Below are 20,084 nucleotides of genomic sequence, written 5' to 3'. Positions count from 1 at the left end.
TCGTCCGGCCTCCTGTTTCTCCCTCGCATCCCCCAACCCCGCGTTCCTCCCCCCCCCACCCCTCCGCTCCACCATCGGCGGCCGTGCCTTCAACCCACTGCGCCCTGAGACTCGTCACTCCCCCTCTCCCTCTGCCCCCATCCCTCCCTTTACCTTCAATTGCCTTCCTTTTTGATCGAGCTTTTGTTCCCTCCCTCCCTCCCTCCCTCCCCCCCACCCTCGGCTCGTTGTCAGGCTCCGCCACCCCGAAGCGCCCTGGGGCGCTATTCCCCCATGGGCGCGAAGTTCCCGTCGTGCGCCCTCGAGTCACGAGCCCTTCCCGTTGCCGTGCAGGAAGACCAACATGTCCACGTGCTCGGGGTCCAGGGCCGATCGCTTGGCGTACACCTGCTCCCCGGTCTCCGTCAGGACCCAGGCGGCTGGCGCGGCGGTGGCAGGCACGGCCAGGAGCTTGCGGGCGGCGTGGGCGAGCAGCGGGTACTGGGTGCGGTGGCTCTTCCACCACAGCAGCGGGTCCTGGCAGAGAGCCGAGGCCTCGCTGGTCTGGAAGCTGCTGATCTCCTGCTCGGCCTGCTGGCTGACCGAATTGGCCGAGGCGTTCCTCACGTTGCACAGGTCCCCCAGGAGGTACTCGATGGCCGAGTCCTGCTTGGGTCTCTTGGCCGGGCCGGGGCAGGCCGAGCCGGGGAGGTCGGGCTCCGGGGCCGGCTGGAGCTTGGCCAGTTCGGCTGCTTCCCTCTTGAGGAGGTGCAGGGTCTCCACTCGTTCCGCCTGGCTCAGGAAATCCAGGCCTCGGAAGCGAGGGTCAAGGGCGCAGGCCAGGTTGAGGGTCTGGTTGACCTCCTTGCTGGAGTACCACAAGTTCAAGTCGGCGCAAATGGCCCTCTTGACCTCCCGGGCCAACTCCGAGTCCTTGTCGTTGGGCGCCAGGTGCTTGTACACCAGGCTTGTGATGACGGGCTTGACCAGGGACAAGCCTGAGAAAGGCTCCCGCGTGAAGGTGGATGTGGCGATGGCCAGAGGCTTGAGGAGCTCCTCTATTTCCTCGATGACCTGCCAGTCTTCGGGCACCAAAGCCAGGTTGCTCTCCTGACGGCCTAGACCTTCGAGGAGATGCCTGTTCGCCAACAGTGCCTGGAGAACCTTGTACACGCAGGTCCACTTGGGCCTCCCGCTGCCCAGCGACATCTTGGAGTGGATCCGGAGCAACGTCTCGCTGGAGGTCGGCTCATCGCTGGTCGAGGAGGAGGAGGAGGAGGGAGAAAAGGGTCGCTCCGCCAGCCTCTTGCACCGGCCGAGCACCTTCAGAATGGAGGGCTGCTGGAGCGCCGAGTCGACGCAGCTCTGCAGGACGTTCCCGATGCAGGGGAGAGTCCGCCAACCGGCCTGGGCCGCGGCCAGCTCCGCGTCGGCCGTGCTGACCACCACGGCGTGCGAGGTGCGCTCGCGGACCCCCCATTCCTCAGCTATTGCCACCAGAACGGCCCTCACGGTCTCGGCGGTGGGGCCCTCCCCGGCCGGCCGGCTGGACAGCACCTGGTTCCTGTAATCGAAGGCCCGGTCCACGTGGTGGGCCGCCAGCGTGACGTAGGACTTCCCGGAGGCGTGCTTCCACAGGTCCACGCTCAGGGCACAGTGCTGGAGACCCCTGAGGCTCTCGGTCACCCTGAGTTTGCCCTGGGCGTGCATGTCGGTCAGTACGGCCCGGGCGAAGGAGAGGACGGCCGGCACCTTGTAGGTGGGCTCCAAGACGCTCAGCATCTCCACGAAACCCTCGCCCTCGATGGCGCTGAGTGGGAGCAAGTCACGGACTATGAACTGGGCGATGGCTTTGGTGGTCCGGCCGACAGGCGGGGCGAGGGCTGGGCCCGGGGCCGGGGCGGGGGCTCGGGCATTGGCGGAGGCTACGGTCGGGCGGGGAAGGTACCTCTCGCCCCCCTTCTGAGTGGAGGGGGCCGAGCCCCCCACGAGCTGGTTGTACTCGGCCCGGTGCTTGTAGATGAGGTGTTGCCTGAGGTTGGTGGTGTTGCCGCTGTACGACAGCCTGACGCCGCACAGCTTGCAGATGATCTTACTCTTGTCCAGGATGCGGCCTAGCGAGTCGCCGTGGAAACCGAAGAAGGTCCAGTACCGGCTCTGGGCCCGGCCCAGGCTCACCAGGTTGGGCGCTGGCTCCAGCCCTCCGGGGTTGGGCCCCTCCCGGCCCCTCGGGGAGGCCGCCCCGCCCTGGAGCGTGGCCTTGTGAGCGTGGATGATGGAGGCCACCAGCTCGCTGCAGCTGTACTGCTCTCCTCGGCCTCCCACCCGCTCAGCCGCTGGGCTGTCCGCCATCTTGTTCTGCAGGTCCTGGAACAGCTTCATCAAGAGCTCCTTCTCCCCGAACTCGTACTTGAAGTGTTCGCCTTTGCGAGCGAGCGAGGGAGTGGAGGGAGGGAGTGGAGGGAGGGAAGGAAGGGGAGGGAAGGGGAGGGAGTGAGGGAGGGAGGGGGAGGGAAGGAGTGTGGTTCAAGTCACAAGACAGGGCAGAGGAAACCGATTATTAATGATAATCGTCATAATTAAAAACGGTTGTCAACTCGTCTCAAAGCGCTTCACAGGACACGTGGAAGTGGAGTGACTGTGTGTTCTTTGTGGCCGAAACGCGGCAGCCAATTGCGCACAGCGACGTCCCGCAAACAGTGGTGGATTGAGTGACTCTTATTATTTTTTTTGGGTGGGGGGGGGAATTATTACCCCCGAAAGGAAACTTGCGCCCCGAACCTGCCGGGAATCAAACCCAGGACCTCTCGCTTGCGAGGCGAGCGCTCTAACCGTCAAGTTACAGGGATCCCACAAAGCTATTCCCGCGAGAGAGCCCGTTCCACCACCACCCCCCCACCCCCACCCCAATCACCCCCTACTTTCTTACCCAGTTTGAGCCCTAGGGTCCTCGCGTACTCTTCCCCGAGCCACACCAGGAGCTCAGCCCCGGTCTGCACAGCCTGGCTCGCCCGGTAATAGATCTTGCGACGATACTGAAACACGGTCAGGTTGTGCTCATCCTCGCTCGAAGCGCAGACCACATACCTGGGGTGGCGGGGGGTGGGGGGTGGGGGGGGCACACCAAAAGGTCATCGTCAGAACAATATCACGAAAAGAAGGACCGTTGGGTTGGTGGCCGCGCCTTATCAGGTCGTTGGGACATCTCAAAAGCTTTCGCCCCGCCCGGGAATCGAGCAGCGTATCCCCGTGAAGCGCTTTGAGGGACGTCTCAAGGATGATTACCATCTCAAATTATTACTCAATCCTCCGTCGCTGAAGGGTTTGTCCCGTGAGATCAACACGACCAGAGAGGGTACGCAGAGCACCACCTCGCTGAGCGAGCGGTCAACGTAGGGAGCAGTTCCCTGGGGAGAGACAGGACGGACGGACGCTGCAAATCTCGCGCTAAGTTATACATCGGAGGCTCACGGCCCAAACACTCAGCAAACGGGTATATTAACAATAATGATCCTCACGTTTGATATCGCGCTTCAAAGGATGTAAAGTGCAGCCAATTTCCGCACAAACAGCCGCGGATTGAGTGACCAAATTATTATTGTTATACATATTTTCAAGGGATCATTACCCCCCGGAAAGCGATCCGTCAATTGCCCAACAACCGGGATCCTACTTACTGCTGATGAACAGCGGCGTCTGTGCGTGTGTGTGTGTGTGTGTGTCTGTGAGTGTGTGTGTGTGTGTCTGTGAGTGTGTGTGTGTGTGTCTGTCTGTCTGTGTGTGTGTGTGTGTGTGTGTGTGCGCGTCCCGAGACTCAAAGACAAATACAGACGAGCTCCCAGACTGTCCGCCTGTTCTGTGCTGTTACTGATCTCAGACCCCAGGGGACAGGTGACTGTCTCTAAGTGTGTGTGTGTGTGTGTGGGTGTGTGTGGGGGGGGGTTTGTGGTGACAGGAAAGGTGGGGTAACAAGAGCAGAGCAAGGAAGGCTGTTGTTGTGCTGGTGCAATCTCTGTGCTGGGATAATACGATAATAATAATTATAATTATCCTTGCAATTGAGACGGCGTTGTGACGTCTGAAAGCGCTTCGCCGAGTATACTGTGAAGTGTAGTGACTGTGTGTTTTGTGGACGGAATCAGGTTAACCAGATAGCAGGAGGGGTATGGGGGGAGAGGAAGTGGGGGGGGGTGGCGAAGGCAGGTTATTGGAGTTGAGGTACAGATCAGCCATGATCTTATGGAATGGCGGAACGGGCTCGAGGGGCTGAATGGCCTCCTCCTGTTCCTTTGTGCCCAGTACCGCGTGAGAGAGAGGGAGATAGAGAGAAACACAGAGGGAGTTCAACGACCCCAACATCGGAGTAAAGTACCACTGCCCCCAATCCTCCTGTTTTGCCCCCAAAATAATCATTAAATTATCGTTCATCTGCGCTGAGCAGGAATTCAGAATTCTCTGTGAAAAGTGCCAGGAGCCGACGACCCCGGGCAACCGGGTAGTTATATTCCTTGAAATCAAATTAAAATCAAAGACGTATAATTAACGACTGCAGCGAGTCGTCAGGAAGGGTGGTTGAGGCCAGGACTCTGGGACTCAATTATAAACCAGTTCGACGCTGTGATCAGAGGATGGTTGAGGCAGCTCGTTCTTGAGGGACGAGAGAGATAATAATAATAAGCCTTGCATTTGATACAGCGTCTTATCACGACATCTCAAAGTGCTTCCGAGTAAAGTGAACTGACGGCATATTATTATTTTAAGAAGCTTTCATTATCGCTTTTCCGGGGTAAGAAGCCCTTCAAAACTATTTTTAAAACGAAACAACAATAGTTTGGGCGCTCGATCCACGGCTGTTTGCGGCGGACGTCGCTGCTGTGCGCATCTGGCTGCCGCGTTTCGACCCACAAAACGCGCGGTCACTCCCACTTTGCAGTGTGTTCCGTGAAGACGTCTCGAAGACGCGATGAGGCGCCGGGTCAAATGCCGGGATCATTACTGTCACGTCTTCGAAAGATCTCAAAGCGCATCACAGACTATACTGTCAAGTGAATCGACTGTGTGGGGAGTAAGGAAACTTGCCCAATGTTTCGCTCTGCCTGGGAATCGAACCCAGGTCCTCTCGCTTGCGACGCGAGGGCTCGAACCCCTGAGCTACAGAGGATCTGCTTGAAAAAGCTGGACAGTGGACAATGCCGGTCTCTTGTGAATGTCAGTCACACCTCAGCTTTACCTCATCCAATTGGCCTTTGTTTCATCAGATGCGTCCACATAATAGTAGGACCCGTTCTCTCGGATCTAAAAAAAAAAGAGAACCGCACAGATTCAGAAACAAGACGACACAAAGGCTGGATATCTGAGCAGATTGTTGGGTGTCAATCAAGGGTTTGAACCCCCACATTGGACGTTGCGTCGGTTTGTCCAACTAAGACCACCCTACGCGTTAGTGAGGGCTTTGATGGGAGCTGAGGGGGAGGATTCCCTGCCCGCGAGTCAAAGGCTAAAAAAAGAGACTGAGAGAACGAGAGAGAGAGAGAGAGAGAGAGACATAGACAGCCAGACAGACCGACAGAGAGAGACAAAGAGAGAGAGAGAGAGAGACAGAGACAAAGAGCGACAGAGAGAGAGAGAGAGAATTCTGAATTCCTGCTCAGCGCAGATGAACGATAATGTCTTCTCTGTCTCTCTCTCTCTCTATCACACAGTAACGTCTCGAAGGGGAAGCTAGAGGAGAAACACAGCGATGGTTCCTCACCGCCCAGGAGTACACAGTGCAGTTGCTCCTCTCTGTCACGATCTCCCCTTCGTAGGGTCCAAAGATGCATCCGCGAGGGATGGAAGGGAGGGTACACCAGACCCCCAGGCCCCCCTCAGGTCGCTCCTTGATGGCCAGCCCCTCTGGGAGGGTGAGGAGGGCACGGGAGGGCAGGCACTCGGGCACCAGGGGGTCCGAGACGAAGGTGGGGGACCCGTGGTGAGGGCACGACTCGCGGAAATATAGCCGGCAGTCTTCACAAACTGAGAGCGAGAGAGAGAGAGAGAGAGATTAATAATGATAACAGAGATTAACGGGAGTTCCTGCAGCTCAGCGGTCAGAGCCCTCGCCTCGCAAGCGAGAGGACCCGGGTTCGATTCCTTACTCGACTTCCTTACTCCCCCCCGAACCTCCCCACCCCACCCCACACACACACACCGCTGTTCACCCAGCAGTAAGCAGGAACCCGGTTGTTAGTCGATTGGCTTTTCCGGGGGTAATAACCCCTTGTATCAAATGCAAGGATTATTATTACTTTCTTGTTGGTGAGGGTACATCTCAACCACAACAACAACAACAAATTGCACTTACGCTGCGCTGGGACAGTCGGGGGTTTGGACCCGAGCTGGGGGTTGGGAATCAGGAGCGGGGTGGAGGGCAGGGGATGGCGGGGGGGGGGGGGTAGGAGGGTGACCGAAGGCGCGGTCGAAGAGGAGGGGGGCCTTGAAAGAGGCGAGGGAGGTGGGGGGGGGGCGAGGGGGGGCGAAACGGAGAAACAATAGCTGGGTTTGTTCCAGTGTTCACAAGAGTCTCACAAGGCCGTGAGTTATAGGGAATTACAGGGACTATTTCTTAAGCAAATAAGGCAGTTAATCCAGTACCTGCAACGCCCCCAAACACAACCACAAATGACCTCGGTTGAACGTCTCATCCGGAGGACGGCACCTCCGATAAAGAAAACCCTCCCCCGCTCCCCCCAGCGCAAGCTACACGGGAGCGTGAGCTGAGACTACGGGTTCGTTCCAACCTTCTGACTCGAGAGACCCCCCCCCGCTGGATTTGCTCCAGCGTCAACGACGATCTCCAAAGGTCTCACTTAGTGAATTGTAGGAAAGTGCGGGGGGTTATTTTATAGGCAAATGAAGCCGCTACTGTTTGCCATCGAGGTCCCCAACGCAACCGCAAGTGACAGTCCCGCCTGTCAGGGAAGTTTTCTACAACAATAATAATCCTTGCGTTGGACCCAGCGCCTTATCACGTCTCAAAGGAGACACTGTGAAGTGTAGTGACTGCGTGTTTTGCGGGCGAAACCCGGCAGCCAATGGCGCGCAGCAGTCGTGGAGTGAGCGACCAATCTTCTGAGGGGATTATGAACCCCGAGAAAACAAATCGCCAGTCGACTAACAAGAGGTTTCTACTTATAGTTGGGATGACAGAGGGGTGAGGAAGCTTTCCTAAGGTTTCAAGGGGGTGGGGTACTGGGGCGGAGGGGGGAGAGGAGGTCGAAAGAGGATGGTCTTCAGGCGGAACTTCAGGGGAGAGAGCGGGGGGAGGGGGGGAGGAGTGGGGGGATTGAGGGAGAACCTTCCATAGTTTCAGGGGCATAAGGGCTGGATTGGGGGGGGGAGTGAGGAGGTCGGAGAGGGAGGGAGGGAGGTGAGGGAGGTGCCAGGGAAGGAAGTTACTTGAACACCCAGTCGATCGGTTCGGCGATGGGGAGCCAGCGGAGCCTGGCAAGGGTCGGTCCGGGTCAGTACGCGGAGAGTTGGTGGGATGGGGGGGGGGGTGGCAGGAGTTCTGGACCAAGGCGAGGGATGCGGCGATGACTCACACAGCAGCTCGTCATCGAGTGGAGCACAACCCTGTTGGGCGGACTGCATCTCTCTCTCTCTCCGGCATCCGGCGGCTGAAAATAAAACACACGGGCGGTTAAAATAAAACAGAAAGCGCCGGCCAAATTGCTCCCGGCAAGGTCCCAGTGACAGGCGTGAAGTTGACCGACCAATTTTATCTGGTTCGGGCCCAAGATGACGAGAGGACAAGGCCTGGGATTGAAGTGGGGGTGCGGGGTGGGGTGTGAATTCAGAACGAACCTGAGCGAGCGGTAAAAGAGTGGGACAGACCCCCCCCCAGAGCGCGTCGATTCTTTCGAGAACAAATCAGATAAGATTGCGGTTAGGAAGCAACACCCACTCAAGAGTAACCACGACAATTCCTGGCGTCCGACACAGAGCCCCGTCGCGCCTTCGAGGCGTCTCGAGGCGCTTCGCGGGATATACCGTAAAGCGGAGTGACTTGTGCCTTTGGTGGGAGAAACTCGGCAGCCGACAGCTGTTCGACTGACAACCGGGTTCCTGCCGACTGCCGGTAAACTGCGTGTGTGTGTGTGGGTGTGTGTGGGTGTGTGTGTGTGGGGGGGGCCCCTCTCGCTTGCGAGGCGGGGGGGGGGGGCTCTAACCGCTCAGATCCCGGTCTCTAATAGGTCGGAGGAGCTTTATCCGCCCTCACATGGGGGAGCGGAGAAACTGGATCCAGTGCGAGATCGGGGGACGAAGGGGCAATCAGGTCGACCGACTTGACCGAGTTGGTCACGAGCAAAGAATCGTATCTGCCTTCCCACCTCCCCCCACCCCCCTAAAAAAATTGGTTGAAAGGGGGGGGGGGGGAGGGGGGGAAAGAGAGGGCGGGATAGGGGTGAAAGGTTGCTCAGGGAGGGGAGGAAACGTCATTCCCGTTTTGTGGAACATAATTCAGGGGTGAATCGGGGGGAGGGTTGAGGGCGGGGGTGTTGGGGGGAGTGGAGTCACCTTGGTTTTATTGGCACCCATTCCCCTCCCCCCCCACAAAAAAAGGATGTTGCCTCCGACATTGCAGCGCTCTCTCTCCCCCCCCCCCCCTCCCTTCCCCACCTCCACTGAGCCTTAGGAGGGTCTCAAAGTCCCCGACATGGAGTGGGGAGGGGGGGGGTTTCAACCAACCATCGTGTGACGCACAAGGTGTGGAGCGCTCTACCAACCCGACCCCTTGATGCAAATGATAATGGGGGGGGGTCTTTGTGACCTGCCCCATGGTGGGGCCCACAAGGCCATCCTCATCGCAAGGCAGCTTTAAGACTCTCCAATATTCCCCCCCCCCATATATCCCATTCCCCATCATTAATCACTGACCCTACTCTTCTCCCCCCCCCCCCCCACCACAAAAAAAAGATAACATTCACTGAGGAGTAGGGTTGGGGGAAACCAGTCACTGTTATGTTTCCCCTCCACTACCATCCGCCCCCCCCCCCCACCAACACATATCGATTACATATCAATCAATCACTTGCTGGGGGGGGGGCAGGGGGTCAGATTACCCCCATTGCAAAAAAAATAGCCCCCACCCTAAATAAGTCACAAGCCCATCCCCCCACCAACACACACACTCCAACACCCCCCCACACACACCTCCACACCCCCCCCCCCACACACACTCCAACACACCCCCCCCCCACACACACACACTCCAACACCACACACACTCCAACACACCCCCCCCACACACACACACTCCAACACCCCCCCCCCCCCCACACACACACTCCAACACCCCCCCGCCCCCCCCCACACGTTTCCCCCCATCTTTCCACAACCCTAAAAGGAGCCAATAATCGGCTCTAATCGATTGGTTCGCTCCCCGGACTTGGTTGGGGGGAGGAATCGATTAGTCGATTAGTGGGCGATTGGGGTGGGGTGGGGTGGGGGGGTTCGATACTAATCGACTCACCTGATATTTTGGGGGTGGGGTATAAGGGGGGGTGTGGGGGGGACAGAGAGGGAGTGGGGGTCCGATTAGCGCAGTGTTGAGTCGGAAACAAATCGGATACAAGTGACGCGGAATGTAACCAGTGCCAAAGAGGCCCCGCCCCCCACTGTCCTTCCCTCCTTCCCATTGGCCACCGACCCCCCCTCGGCCCCGCCCCCCACTGTCCTTCCCTCCTCCCCATTGGCCACCGACCCCCCTTCGGCCCCGCCCCCCACTGTCCTTCCCTCCTTCCAATTGGCCACCGACCCCCCCTCAGCTCCGCCCACCACTGTCCTTCCCTCCTTCCCATTGGTCACCGACCCCCCTCGGCCCCGACCCCCTCCTTGGCCCCGCCCCCCCACTGTCCTTCCCTCCTTCCCATTGGCCACCGAACCCCCTCGGCCCCGCCTCCGCCCCCCCACACTGTCCTTCCCTCCTTCCCATTGGCCTCCGTCCTCAGCCTCCCAGCCAACCAGAGGGCTCTCCGGAAGTGGGGGGCGGGGCCGCTAAAGGAGCGAGGGGGGGGGAGTGGGGCTACAACTAATCGATTAGAAGGCGATGCGGCCAACAAATCAGTCCCTTGGAAACCCAACCCAACGTCAGGGTTCCCCCCACACACATACCCCCCACACACACCCCACAACACACCCCACCAACCCCACCCCCCACACACACACCCCCCACCAACCCCCACCCCCCACACACACACCCCCACCAACCCCACCCCCCACACACACACCCCCCACCAACCCCCACCCCCCACACACACACCCCCCACCAACCCCCACCCCCCACACACACACCCCCCACACCCACACCCCCCCCCCCCCCCCACACACACACCCCCCACCCCCCACACACACCCCCACCCCTCCACACACACACCCCCCACCAACCCCCACCCCCCACACACACACCCCCCACCAACCCCCACCCCCCACACACACACCCCCCACCAACCCCCACCCCCCACACACACACCCCCCACCAACCCCCACCCCCCACACACACACCCCCCACCAACCCCCACCCCCCACACACACACCCCCCACCAACCCCCACCCCCCACACACACCCCCCACCACCCCCACCCCCCACACACACACCCCCCACCAACCCCCACCCCCCACACACACACCCCCCACCACCCCACCCCCCACACACACACCCCCCACCAACCCCACCCCCCACACACAACCCCCCCCACCCCAAACCTCCCAAAAATATATATATCTTTTTGAAATAAAATAACGTAAGATTTAAAATCAAAGGTAAAAATGACATTTTAAAAGTTAATGGGGGTTTTCCCCATAAATCTATACACGGTCACAAACCGCTCTTTCTGTCCGTCCGCGCAATCACTTAATTACCTTATTATTTTGTCATGTTTGGTATTGACACACACCCCCACCACCACCACCGCCCCATTGAGTCCTGTAGCTCAGTGGTTAGAGCACTCGCTTTGCGAGTGAGAGACCTGAGTTCAATCCCAGGCAGAGGGCGAAACCTCGGGCAAGTTTCCTTACTCCACACAGAGCCTAATAATAATGCCTCCAAAACCAAAACAATAATAAATTGGTCATTTTCAATCTACGGCTGTTTGTGGGACATTGCTGTGCGCAATTGGCTGCCGCATTCGCCCACAAATATACAGTCAATTCACTTTACAGTGTGTTCTGTGAAGCACTTTGAGACGTCGAGAAGACGTGAAAAGCTCTATATCAAATGGAAGGATTGTTATTATTAGAAGCGCTTTGGGACGTTTCGGAAAGGTGATAAGGCGGCGTATCAACTGCAAGGAATATTATTATTATTATGTTTAAAAAAATCCAAAGGAAAAAATGACAAATTGATCGATTCCTTTTCTTTCCAATTGATTACAATTTATTACGGCGGGCTGGGTGGGGAAGGTAAGGAGAGGGGGGTAAAGATTGGAAGGGAGGGCGTGTGGGGGTGGGGCAGGGCGAGGGCGGGGGTGAAGGCTGATGGCAAAGGAAAAACCAAACTGACAACCTTAGGCAAGTTTCCTTACTCCATACCCACACCCACCTCTGTCTAATTAAGTAGGAGCCCGGGTATTAGGGCGGATAACTTTCCGAAGGTGATAATGCCATCCAAAATAATAATTTGGTCACTCAGTCCACCACTGTTTGTGGCGGACGCTGCTGTGCGCAATCGGCTGCCGCGTTTTTGCCCACAAAATACATGGCCAGTTCGCTTTACAGTGTGTCCCGTGCAGCGCTTTGAGACGTCCCGAAGACGTGATAAGGCGCTGAGTCAAATGCGAGATTATGATGGCACGTCTTGCTGCTCATCACACTTTTGTGTTTTTTTTTTTGCCTCCTTCCATTTCCTCTTGGCAGCTGAGCGGGTACCTGTAAGTGGACCACATTTCTCTCCTCCCACAGGAATGGGAGGTATGCTCTCTCCACGTCTCTCTCTCGCGCGCTCTTTCTCTCTCTCTCTCTCTCTCTGTGCGACAGGAGAGTTGGCACCGGGAATGTTAACCTGTTCATTTTGGTGGCAAGCTACACACCCAGGTCAGACAGACCTCAAGAACTTGCAGAGCAATCAAGCCATTCCAGTCTTACCTCTGTCTCCTCTACATGCTGTGACCGGCATCTAACTCCCACTGTTTCTCTCCGGGATGGATTGCTGCCTGTTACACGTCGAGAACCATCACCCGTGTGACATGTATGGGCAACAACACTCGCTATTCCACACGCATCACAAGACAGGGGAATGTACAGACATCTACCAAGCAGCGAATGATACAGGTAATCTCTTTGTAGAGTCCTGTAGCTCAGTGGTTAGAGTGCTGGCCTCACAAGCGAGAGACCTGGGTTCGATTCCCTGGGCAGGACAAATGTTGGGCAAGTCTCCTTACTCACACATATGCCTTCGTTTACCTGGCAGTAAGTAGAAATCCGGTGTTAGTCGATTGGGGGGTCACTTTGTGGGATAATAGTCACTCCAAAAAATATATATTTATACTAATAAAGACGAAATGTCTGTCAGTTTATGTCTCTCTGTCTATCCGTCAAGAGCACAATAACCAATTGACGTAGACATGATTTATACCTCAATGAAAAGGTCTTGCATGGGGTAGCATCATGGCCAGGTCTCTTACCCTCTCACTCTCTCTGTTCTCACAGACTATAACCCTGCAACTACCTAGGATTATTCTCCTTGGAGCAGAGAAGGTTAACGGAAGATTTTAATAGAGGGGTTCAAAATGGTGAGGGGGTTTGATGGGCTGAACAGGGAGAAACTGTTTCCGCTGGCGGGTGGGTCGGTAACCGGCAAGAGGACACAGATGTAAGATAGTTGTCAAAAGAACCAGGGAGCAGACGAGAATTTTTTTCGCACAGCGAGTTGTTGGGATCTGGAATGCCTCGCCTGAAAGGGTGGCGAGAGCAGATTCGATAACAACTTTCAAGAGAGCAATGGGGAGATATTTGGGGAGGACGGGTTCGCAGGGCTATGGGGAGAGAGCGCGGGGGAGTGGGATTAATTTGGACAGCTCTTTCAAAGAGCCAGCACGGACACGATGGGCCGAATGACTTCCTTCTGTGCTGTATAATTCTATAATTCTACCTTCCATTGCTCTGCCGGTATATGAGTGCGATCCACTCTCTCTTGTCTCTGCAGGATTCACCATGTTCCCGAATGACATGACGTCAGCTCAATCGGAGATGTATTTCAAAGGCAAAGAGGAGGAATTCTTTCCTTTACCATTCCTGCCCTCCCACATTCCCCAAGACACTGCCAGAGACTCACTTGAACTCAGGGAACACAATTTCTTCACAGGTATCACACTGTCGATGTCAGACCCCAAGTTCCAGTTCTCCTAATCACATTGAACACCCCCTTTGCTCATCTCTCCTGCGCTCAGTGTAGAAGGAGCTTTACTGCGTCTCTCACCCTTGCTGAGACCGACCTGGGAGTGTGGACGGACAGCGTAGAGGGAGCTAAACTCGGGCGCTAACCTAATGGGAGACCTGTAGCTTAGGTTAGAGCACTCGCCTCGCAAGCGAGAGGACCTGGGTTCGATTCCCAGGCAGGGTGAGACATTGGGCAAGTTTCCTTACTCCACGCACACACACCTCTGTAGCAGTAAGTAGAAACCCAGTTGTTAGTCAATTGGTAGATCGCTTTTGCGTTAGGCCACAAAATATGCAGTCAATCCACGTGACAGTTTATTCTGTGAAGCTTTCAGACATCTCGATGGCACGATAAGGCGCTGTATCAAACGCAAGGGTTATTATTATTATTAACCTGTGCTGTGGCTGACCTGGGAGTGTGGATGGACAGTGTAGAGGGAGCTTTAGTGCGTCTCTAACCCTGACCTGCGTGTGTGGACAGATGGTGTAGAGGGAGCTTTACGGTGTCTGTAAACCCTGATCTTTGTGTGTGGATGGACAGTCTAGAGGTGGTTTCTGTCCGTCTCTAACACATGGTGACCGTCTTTGTTTTGATGAAAGGATTGCTGGCAACAGTGACAACAAGCCAACAAAGGCAAGAGGCAGAGGTACCAGTTTGGCAGGTTTTTCCAAGAACTGAGCCCTGTAAGTAACCATTGACAGCCAAATGAAACCACAAATGCCAGATACCCACATGACAGCTTCACTAACCTCGGAGATACCAGGAAACAAACACTAAGAGGGAGAGTCCAGATCAGAAAGGACTTTTCTCCCTCATTTGCAGTGCTCAAATACCATTCTTTAATAACCCGGGTTGGATTCCCAGCCGGGCCAAACCTTGGCAAGTTTCCTTACTCCAAACGCCTGATAATCGTCCCTCGAGAAAAAACAAAACAATAATCATTTGGTCATTTCAATCCACGACGGTTTGTGAGACGCTGCTGTGCGCAATCGGCTGCCGCGTTTCACCCACAAAATCCACAGTCACTACACTTTACAGTATATTCTGTGAAGTGCTTTGAGACATCTAGAAGACCTGATGAGGCGCTGTATCAGATGCGAGGAGTATTATTATTTTATTATTATTATTCAAATCAAACTAAATAAGATCCAAACAAGAGTCCTGACCTCAGCAGCCCAACCTGGGGACCATATTCCCGTCTGTTAATACCCCTCTGGGTAAAGAAACACTTCCTGGTGTCTCTTCTGAAATTGTCCATTGGCAGCAACAAGAACAGAATTACATTTGGATATCGCCTTTCAGGAGGACATCCCAAGGCGCTGGACAGTCAGGGATTTGGACCCGAGCTGGAGGTTGGGTGGTGGTGGTGGGGGGGGAGAGTGGGGGTTGGGATCAGGGAGGGTAGGAGAGTGGCCAAAGGCACGGTCGAAGCGGAGGGTCTGGCTCTATATTCTGGTCTGACTCTAAACCCGTGTCCTCTTGTTCTACTGTCTCACTGCATTTGAAAGTATAGCCAACTCTCAGTTGGATTCTTATTCCCCCCGAGATTTTCCCCCTCTCAGACTCTTGCCCCGGATTCTTGCCCCCTCGGGCACCCATCCACCTCAGGCGCCCATCCCTTCCTTGAATACTCCCCCCTCCCTGCAGGATTCGCGTAGCGTAGCGGTTCGCGAGCTCATCTTGCAAGCGAGAGGACCCGGGTACGATTCCCGGGCAAGGTAAAACCTTAGGTGAGTTTCCTTACTCCACACGCACACACACACCATACGCGCACACGCACACGCACGCCTGTTTACCCAGCAGTTAGTCGACTGGAGGATGGCTTTCTGGGGGTAATAATTCCCCCCCAAAAAATAATACTTTGGTCATTCACTCCAAGATTGTTTGTGGGACGCTGCCGTGCGCAATCGGCTGGGCACTTGTTTCACCCATAAGATACTCAAGTCAATTCGCCTCACAGTAGGTACCGTGAAGCGCTCTGAGACGTCTCAACGACGTGATGAGGTGCTGTGTCAAACGCAAAGTGTACATCAAACGCTCCACTGCAGAGCGAATTGACTGAATGTTTTGCGGGCGAAACGCGGCAGCCAGTTCAACCAGTTCTCTGCTCACAGCGTCGCTGCTGGAGAGGTGGGATGTGAGCTCCAACGCGAAGGAGCAGGACAGGGTGATCAAGCGAGGAATGAGGAATTACGGCCACGGTAAGTCTTCGGGGCGGGACCCTGTGTGCTCTCGCCGCACGTTGGTGCACTCAGGCTCACAGCAGGGAGCGCTGGCAGGCTCTGTTAATTGACTCCCGCCTTTCTCCCATCAAAAGGGAGGTGGAGACTTTAATCCGAGTCCCCTCTGTGATAAGAAATACTTCCTGGTGGCTGTCCTAAAGTTGCCCTTTGCGGTTCTGACCCCTTAGCAAGGGTTTGATTCCCGGGCAGGACAGGGTGGAACCTTAGGCAAGTTTCCCCCCTCTCTCTCTCTCTCTCTCACACACAGACACACGCCTCTGTTTACCAGCAAGTAGGAACCTGGTTGTTAGTCGATTGGGGGAATGGCTTTTTCGAGGGGTAATAATTCCTGAAAACAAATGATAATAATTATCATTCAATCCACGGCCGATTGTGGGGACATCGCTGCTGTGCGCAATCGGCTGCCGCGTTTCACCCGCAAAACACAGTCACTACACTATACAGTGTATCCTGTGAAGCGCTTTGAGACGGCTCGAAGACGCGATGAGACGTTGCATCAATTACAAGGATTATTATTTAGTATTATTACCGTTGAACTGAAACAATAATAATGACCCTTACGTTTGATACGGCGCCTGTCATGTCTCGGGAGGGAGGATGTCCCAAAGTGCTTCACTAGGTTTACTGCAAAGCGCAGTGACCGTGTGTGTTTTGTGGGCGAAATGGGGAGACCGATTTGCGCACAGCGACGTCCTCACAATCAGCCACACGTAAGAAATGCTCAAGGAAAAGAAGACCAAGGTCCATCTAGTTTGCCCTCCACCTTCCTGGCACATATGTGCCGAACTACCTGAAAGAAACTTTCTAACCGTCTAAACTCAAGCTCAAGGTATCGCCTCCCGGTTTATTTCTTCAGGCAGGTCTGTTCACCTCTGGGAGTTTGTCCGGGATCTGCTCCTGAATCCGGCAGAGAACTGCGGAGTCCTGAAATGGGAGGACAGAAAAGAGGGGGTGTTTCGCGTGGTGCACTCCCACACCTTTGCCCAGCTCTGGGGAAAGAGGAAGAGCAACTCGGGGATGAACTACGAGAAGCTGAGCCGAGCTTTAAGGTACAAGAAAGGGAGCGGTGGGACACGATAGTGATAATAATCCTCGCATTCGATGCGGCCCCTCATCACGTCGTCGAGACGTCTCAAAGCGCTCCACAAAATATACGGCAAAATGGATCGCATGGACGTGCATTTTGTGGGCGAAACGCGGCAGACGACTGCGCGCGGCAGCGTCCCCCACAAACAGCCGTGGGATTGGAGTGACCACATTATTAGTATTTCATTTATTTTTTGAGGGGATTATTACTCCCCCCCCACACACCCGCCCCCGGAAAAGTGAGCCACCGATCGACGAGCGCAGGGGTTCCTGCTTACTGCTGGGCAGAGGAGCACGTGTGCGCGTGCGCGCGCGGAGTAAGGAAACTTACCCAATGTTTCGCCCTGCCCGGGAATCGAACCCAGGTCCTCTCGCTTGCGATGCGGGCGAGGGCTCTAACCCCCGAGCTGCAGGCGCTCCACATACCGACGTGACAAACAGCGCCTTATCATGCCGTTGATACGTCTTAAAAGCGCTTCACAGCATATAGCGAACGTGTATTCTGTGGGCGAAACACAGCAGCCGACAAGATTCTACGAGCCCAAACTCTCTCGTGGTGGGCTCTGAGTTTGACCCCCTTCCTCCGACAGACACTACTACAAATCGGGAATTCTGGAGCACGTTGGTCGGCGTCTGACATACAAATTCGGAGCAAAGGCATCCGGGTGGCAGGACAGCGGGTTCCAGTGAATTCAGAACTGCTCCGCTAGTCTGCGAGCACTGGAGCATCAGCTCAGACTGCGAGCTCAAAGCCCTGCTTTATCTTCGAACCGATGGGCTCTCACCACCCGACGGACCCTCTTCGTTTCCTCCTCTTCCCCACCACACGCCCCTAACATCCCGCCCGCAAGTGAGAACGAGGAAGTTTCAGGGGAGGACCTGTCTGAGATGAGCAGTCCCCGATTTCCCCCATCGAATCGAGAGCCCACATCATCAGAATAATCCGTGCATTTGATACAACGCCTCTCATCACTTTCTTGCGACGTCTCAAAGCGCTTCAGATTATACTGTAAATGTTTTGTGGGTGAAATGGAGAGATGTTCCGAAATTCTTTACGACAGCATTTTTTTGGGGGGGGGGGGGGGTGGGGGGGTAAAAAGAAAAGACTATTCCAGGAACATTCTTCAAAGAGGACTGTGCTGTTGCTTGGCTTCGCTGGCCAATCGGGACTGAGTCGTTGAATGAGTTCCACACGGACTTGCACTTCCTCGGAAGGGAAATCCCTGACAGTAATCAGACGTAAGTCACGCCAACCCTCGGGAACTCAGGATCCAGCCTCTTCCGACCTGGAGTTTTGCCAGGAAGGCTAACGGAATTCATCGAGACCTCCATGTCTCAGTTCTTCAGTGAATAAAGGACTCATTGTGTGGTTCAAGCGCTCGAGCGCATTGGAATTCTTATCTGTGTCTCGGCATCTTGTCACGTCAACAACAAAATTACATTTATAGAGCGCCGTTCACGTCGGGAGGATGTCCCAAAGCGCTGAAGAGTCAGATGTCGGGGCTCGAGCGGGGGTGGGGGGGGGGGGTTGGTGTAGGGGTGAGGGAAGGCAAGAGAGGGGACCGTGGGATGGAGTTCCAGAGTGTGGGGACAGAGAGGCTGAAAGCCCGGCCACCGATGGTAGGGCGGGAGACATGGAGCAGCTGGAGCCCGATGAACGGAGGGAGCGGGCAGGTGGGTAGGGAGTCAGCCGTTCAGAGGTAGGAGGGGGCGAGATCGTCGAGATGCCTCAAAGCTCTTCACGGGATTTTACTGCATCGCGGTGTGACTGGGCGCGGGCTGGATACCATAAGCCTTGCAGTTGATACAGCGCCTTATCAGGTGATAGGTACTTAGCAAACATCCCACGGTTGCGCGGCCGAGATCGCGAGCTCGAAGGTCCCCGACAATCTGAGGCCTTAAGCAAACCTCAAGCTAAAAAAAAAAACAGGGGTAACGGAGGGGGTGAGTGTCGGGAGCGAAATGAAGCAATATTCCGTTTGACGTGGATTCCAGGATCCAGTCAGTTAATACCACAAGCCATTGAATCCTACAATTGCATAGCTCGCGGTCAGTCACATACCATGTACTCAGTCACATAGCTTTCACTAAGTCCCCAGCAGCGTACCAATGCCCCACATAGACACACATCACCTCTGCTTCCTGCTGTTTCGAAATCCTTACACCCTCCGCAACATATTTAAGAGCTTGGCATTAAGGCCAGACCCCAGCAGCCGGCTCTGGCCTGACAGGAACACTGGGCGTGAAAGGTCCGAGCCTTGTCAGACCAGCTCAATCATCATAACCCTTGCGCTTGATGCCACCCTTTCTCTCGCCGCCGAGACGTCTCAAAGCGCTCTGTGGAGTGGAGTGGCTGTGGATCTTGCGGGCGAAACGCGGCGGCCGATTTTGCGTGCAACTGCCCCAGTCGTGGCAGTCATTGGCACCATTGGCAGTCAGTCCTACAGCCTCTCTGCCCCCACCCTTTGGAACTCCATCCCACAGCCCCTTCATCTCAACCCCCTCCCGCGCCTCCTTCAAACCTCGTCTCAAGACTTTCCTCTTCGATTCGGTCACTCCCTGTCTTGGCCCCCACCCTGATCCCAACCCCCCCAGCTCGGGTACAAATCCCTCTTTCCAGCGCCTTGGGAAGTCCTCATCGTTGAACCAAACCCTCTCTCCGCATCCCCCCCACCCCCCTTATCACAATTCAGGCAAAAAATCCAACAGACTGAACCCATTCCACGTGCGCACAGCAAACAGCCCGACAGTAAAACATAACAAAAAAAAATCTACGCGGAGTCAAATCGGGTCATTGAACGCAGTCGTTGCACTGCAAAACCTCACTCCCGATTTCACGACCCACAAACAAATGCCTTGTGAGCGAATAATCTACGTCCCCATCCAAATTGAATCAAGTGATTTCCATTCAGGATAGCATCTCGGAGCACGAAAAACCAGCCCGACGTGGAAGCTGAACATCAGCTCTGTGGGTAAACAGTCAACACGTGAATCACATGCACCTTATTCACCTCAGGTTGTAACCCTCCCCCCACCCACACACACACACACAGCCCTCCGTAAAACACGTCTAAATATAGTATACATTGAGTTGAAACCTGAAGCCGAGCAAATCAAGAGTTACGCAATGGGTTACTTGGGATATTGCTGCCTCCGCGCATTTCGCTGCTAATCTCGCATCTGGGTAATGCCAGCCATGTGCAGAAAATAAATTCAAGCCTACCCGACCGACCAATTGCCTCATTTCCCCCCCCCACCCACCCACCGCCCGCGTGTCTTGCACCTCAGTGTTAAATACAACACAGTGTTTTACACTTTAGCGGCCTTTAAAATACGTGGTTCGAGTTCTCCGCCTGACT

The 20,084-nt window shown here is 55.4% G+C and overlaps 2 protein-coding genes across 2 annotated transcripts; one reads left to right on the top strand and one right to left on the bottom strand.

Annotated features, from left to right (window-relative positions):
- Positions 1–296: 296 nt before the first annotated feature.
- Positions 297–12,166, bottom strand: LOC103173739 (E3 SUMO-protein ligase ZBED1-like). Its single transcript, XM_042345023.1, has 6 exons — positions 12,103–12,166; positions 7,563–7,637; positions 5,732–5,994; positions 5,210–5,274; positions 2,909–3,066; positions 297–2,402 (listed from the first exon to the last, which is right to left on the bottom strand). Exons 1-6 carry the CDS (start codon positions 12,131–12,133, stop codon positions 307–309), a joined length of 2,688 nt encoding a protein of 895 aa, XP_042200957.1. The 5' UTR covers positions 12,134–12,166; the 3' UTR covers positions 297–306.
- Positions 12,159–18,100, top strand: LOC103190163 (ETS translocation variant 1). Its single transcript, XM_042345037.1, has 6 exons — positions 12,159–12,288; positions 13,163–13,321; positions 13,996–14,079; positions 15,511–15,597; positions 16,496–16,688; positions 17,316–18,100. The coding sequence occupies exons 1-6, from the start codon at positions 12,159–12,161 to the stop codon at positions 17,413–17,415; spliced, it is 753 nt and encodes a 250-aa protein (XP_042200971.1). The 3' UTR covers positions 17,416–18,100.
- Positions 18,101–20,084: the final 1,984 nt, after the last annotated feature.

This window comes from Callorhinchus milii, unplaced genomic scaffold (assembly GCF_018977255.1).
Source record: "Callorhinchus milii isolate IMCB2004 unplaced genomic scaffold, IMCB_Cmil_1.0 Scaffold31, whole genome shotgun sequence".
NCBI lineage: Eukaryota > Metazoa > Chordata > Chondrichthyes > Chimaeriformes > Callorhinchidae > Callorhinchus > Callorhinchus milii.
Note: the sequence above shows the minus strand (reverse complement) of the source record. Positions and strands in the feature narration are given on the sequence as shown.